A 4,675-nucleotide genomic window follows, 5' to 3' on the forward strand; every position below is an offset into this window, starting at 1 on the left:
TTAGATTTGGAGCTAGCATCCAGTAATCAAAGAAATCCCCTATTAAATGTACTCAGTATTTACATGATTGGTAATCATATATAACATTTATAATTATATAATATGCAATTCAACATGTTTTTATTATATAATAATATGCAATTATATTTATTATTTTATTTTATAATTCTGTTTTTATGACATTTTATTTTGAGCAGTGACGAAATGGGGGTGTTTGATAAATTTAGCACAGTGAGCAGAAAACTACAGAAAATGTCACAGAGTTTCCAAACTTACTTCCTCTTTTTCAGCTTTATAAACCCACACTCGACTTCGTTCACTCAGACTTTCTTTCTTGCATCCTCACTGGTCCTCAAAGATCAAAACAACCATCACGAAGATGAACAAGCCACTGCTCCTGCTGGTCGCTCTGACTTTCTGCTGTTGCATTGCGTCTCTGCATGGTAAGAAAACATTACTGCTTTAATTCAGAATATTTGTACAGTTTGGTATCTCACAGGAGGGCAAAATATACCCTTTGATTTTGAGGTCATTATTTTATTCATATTTATCGTCTTACTTTAGTTATTCTGTTTAAAAATACATTAGACAGACAGATCGATAAATTATTGATCCCACAAGGGAAATTTTTATGTTACAGCAGCATGATAAAGAGTAAATATATACTACAGTCTACAGCACTCAGCAAATGACACAGTTAAATAAAAGTGCCACAGGCGCCTGGTGAGCGGCTTATATTGAGATACTGCAGGCATTTATATTTTTACATCAGTGATAAAAAACAAAGAATAGTAGAAATGTAGAAATATTAAAATATTAGTAGAACTATTAAAACTTTTTCCTGTAATTGAAAGTAAATATTGTTTTGAGTGTTTGAAGGTTATTACCCGAAGTCCATCTACTGGCTTCTTTGGGGCTTCTTACTGTTTCTTACTGTTTGCACAAACTCTTTCCTCCTAAAATAATAGAAATGCTTCTTTTCAGGTTTTACCATAAATACCTGCCGCTGTAGAAAGACGACCATGAGACCTGTTTCTGCTAAGATGGTCAAGAAGATTGAGGTGACTCCTGTTTCAGGACACTGCCCCCGAACTGAAATCATGTGAGTATTTGCAAAGGTCACGTTTCTTAACGGTGCTTTTTACTCTCTACTGTAATGCATCACAGTTTATATTGAAAGTGTCTTTAAAGATTGCAGAGCACAATAAAATAAAGCTTTCTATAGAAATGTTGTGGAAACTTACAAAAATGCACACATTTGAAATACTCAAGTGTACTATATGTACTTTATTGTTGAGAAATATACTTTATTACTTGAGTATTTTATCTTCATATCTTTAAGAGTTTTTCATTTTAAGCTTTTATACTGTAATTTTAAACTTTTTCACTGTTCTGTGAACCATGTAAATGTCAATAAAGCCCTTTTACACTTTGACATTATTGTATTATAACTGGCACTGATGATGATGATGATGATGATGCACGTTTGAAGTTACCTGCTGACACACAGAACTGTAAACTAAGAGCAAAAATGAAACTTTTACTTCATGTCTTAGTTTTGTTTCTGCTTCAGTTTCAATCAAGTTTGTGCGGCGTGATAATTTCTCCATTTTTAAGTAATGTTTTGAATCTTCTGCTTTTTCAACAGGATCACTGTGAGGTCTGGTGCTAAGATCTGTGTCAATCCAGAGGCCAAGTGGTTTCCAGGCCTTCTCAAAACTCTGCAAAAGTGAGAATCTTTTATCAGTCATACACTTATCACTTTTAGAATACATGCGAACATTTCATAGAACCGGCATTTTTAACGTTTAGCTAACTTTCTATACAAAATCCTATTAACTTAGTTTCTGTATTTACCGGTCAAAAGGGGGGCATTTTTAGAGCCAAAACTAATTTGCTTATTTTGAGTTATTCTGATTATTAACTCAATCGTTTTTATTTTGAATTACAGGAAGAACACCGTCTCAACCACTGGGCCACGCACTGCTTCAACACCTAGCTTCTGATCACACGGCAGATCGATTCCTCCCTTCATCAATCTGAATTACCTGTAGCAAGCCTGTTGTATTCAGCCCGAATACAGTTTCATTTTCTCTAGTGTTATCCTTTGATGACAAAGGTATAATTCTTAGAAAATCACATAATCTATATGTGATTGTTTTATGCTTGAAATTCTGATAGAATTGATAAAAATACCTTTAAACTGTGCCACCTTAATATTTGAAGAAGGTACTGAAGAAGATTGTTGCACACCTTTCACTTTTTTAAGTTTGTATCTGTTACTGTTGCATTAAACGTGTGTATTTGTACTTTTTAATTAAAAAAAGATTTTTGTAATACCCACTGCTATGACGTCAATATGTGTTGTATCCCTGAATTTTGACTTTTTTAAAAAACAAAAATAAAGCACAGACAAGAAGAGTTTTCAAAAAATGACATTTTATTGCCTACAGAAGGTGTGAGTTGTTGGGGGAGTGTCTCTGAAGATTTGTTTGTAACTGACAGGTGATGCTCACATATAAAATACAGATGGAGCCTTTGCAGAAGTCCTCACTTTATTCATGTAAATATCACAGCTTCAGGTTTTTCTATACGACTGTTTTTGGGAATCGCGTAGCTTCAGAGGCCATTTCATTTCCCACAGTCTGAACACTGGATGAAGCAGGTTTAAAATACTTATTTCATTTTTGTTGACACATTGGATTCATTATTTATTTATATGGAATTACGGATTATCTCAGAAAATTATTTAAATAGACAAAAAAAAAAATCACATTCAACATGTTTTTGTTCCCTTAGTTTTCTCCAATAAATCCTTATGTCGTTTTTAATTGTAGTCCAATGATTAATTATCTCACTTTTTTAACAGTTGGGGACCCATGACAAATGTGATAAGCTGTGATAAACCCTAAAGATTTCGCTCTAACGTAAACAGGATTTACATAAATCTATATAAATTAACATTGCGAGAAAATGAGTTCCCGTTTGAGAGCACTTTCACAGGATATTTGTGTATGTTAGATGAACATGTAATCTCTAAATTTTCTCAGATTAAATCACTTTTTACGTGTCTTGGAATCCTGTGTCTTGTGAAGTTTTCTACCAGAATCAAATTTGTGCATTTCCTTGATTTGAAATTTAAATTTTAGAAGCCAACAGGAATTCTACAAAGGAGAGATCTGCATTTCTCTCTTTTTTTGTCAGAGGAACTAAACAGAAATGACGTCGTCACCCACATTATTCTTTTCCTCTTTTTTTTTTTAACATTTAAATGCCAAAAATGGGGCAAACTTTGGTTTTGGTAAGAGCTGTTCACCACAGCTGAACGTTTTCCAATCAGGGGAAGCTGACTGGGTGCTTCCTCCTGCCTGCGGTGGACGCTTGTTGGACTGGAAACCAGTGTGGTGAAGAACTGCATACCACCTTCATTAACTTCATTAACATTAACTTTAAAAACTCTCTCGAGAGCTAGACAGCTGTTGGTGACAGCTGGTGGCCTGAAGACGCACGCCCAGTTTTTATTCTCTTACCTCACATTACTAAAACAACAATGAAAGGCAGAAACTTTAAAAATACTTTAATTCATTTTGCAGAAATAACAGAATTGCATTTCTGGCTTTTGTCATTTATTTTAATTTTCTAAAATTCGGATTTGAAAAATGAAAGTTGCTCTTCAGCTTTGAAAATCTGTTGAGCTTCTGACTTTCTTAATTAATTCTTTCTTAATTAATTTTCCACAGTGAATTAAAGGAGACCGATTCTGCTTTTTCCTGTCTGTCTGCCATCTCTGTACTGATCCAATGTTCATGCTCAACATGGCCAAAGTCTGTAATAATGAGGTCAGAGTGTGTACAATACAAGTTCAGGCTTCAGACTGATGCAAACATCCTGTTTTCCTATTCTTGGGTCTATATGATGGCAGAGAAAGTGAATATACCTAATATGGTCATCTCAGGCACAGAAGCCCCGCCCACTTGCAGCTGATGAGGGGCACCCAATCAGTAGAAAACGGGCTTAAAGGGAGCTAAAATACCTGAGTTGCTGCATCAAGGCTAAACATGATGTAAATAAAGATTACCTTGAACTGCAATCCACCTGAAGATGCTCCAGAGTGGACTGGATTAGGACTAAGCATAATAGGTCCCCTTTAATCAATATAATGAACATACTCGTCCATAATGCCATTTTTCATTAGTTGTATTTCTTAAATTCTGTGTAGAGATTCTGCAGCGAGCTGGCCTACAGCCATAAAATTCAGAGTACAAACATGACAATGAAATTAAAACGTCTGCGTCTTTCCCCCAGTTACTATCACCAGGCATCGTATTCACCACCAAAGACTAATGGGCAGTAGCCGAGTCAGTTTGAATTAACAGTGGAACAAAAATTAAAAATCAACTACAGCCAGACATCAAACATCAGGATTTCTACGTGATGCTTGTGATGATCTTTGTCCTAGCAAGGAAACCACAAACAAGTGAGAGTGACCGTTTTACATAACGTAACAGAAACTGAAGGGAAAGAAAGTCCTGAATTCCTCCCACAATCTCACCACATGAAAAGTTGGCTTGGAAGGATGGAAGGATGGATCGAAGGGTGTTGGCTGGGCGATGGTGCTGGGTTAATCTCTGAGGGTCTTGGTCTCATGGGCAGTGTTGCTGTTGGAGAAACTGTA

At 35.5% G+C, this 4,675-nt stretch overlaps 1 protein-coding gene across 1 annotated transcript; it reads left to right on the forward strand.

Moving 5' to 3' along the window:
* Positions 1–310: 310 nt before the first annotated feature.
* Positions 311–2,421, forward strand: LOC145419405 (C-X-C motif chemokine 10-like). Its single transcript, XM_080287448.1, has 4 exons — positions 311–443; positions 985–1,102; positions 1,649–1,729; positions 1,952–2,421. The coding sequence occupies exons 1-4, from the start codon at positions 380–382 to the stop codon at positions 2,004–2,006; spliced, it is 318 nt and encodes a 105-aa protein (XP_080143574.1). The 5' UTR covers positions 311–379; the 3' UTR covers positions 2,007–2,421.
* Positions 2,422–4,675: the final 2,254 nt, after the last annotated feature.

The sequence above is a fragment of the Astatotilapia calliptera genome, chromosome 12 (assembly GCF_964374335.1).
Source record: "Astatotilapia calliptera chromosome 12, fAstCal68.1, whole genome shotgun sequence".
Taxonomy (NCBI): domain Eukaryota; kingdom Metazoa; phylum Chordata; class Actinopteri; order Cichliformes; family Cichlidae; genus Astatotilapia; species Astatotilapia calliptera.

Bases quoted from the DNA above. Each gene is read 5' to 3' on its own strand.
- LOC145419405 (XM_080287448.1), top strand. From the start codon at position 380: ATGAACAAGCCACTGCTCCTGCTGGTCGCTCTGACTTTCTGCTGTTGC. The intron at 444-984 runs GTAAGAAAACAT...GCTTCTTTTCAG, and splicing joins TTGCATTGCGTCTCTGCATG to GTTTTACCATAAATACCTGC. The intron at 1,730-1,951 runs GTGAGAATCTTT...TTTGAATTACAG, and splicing joins CTTCTCAAAACTCTGCAAAA to GAAGAACACCGTCTCAACCA.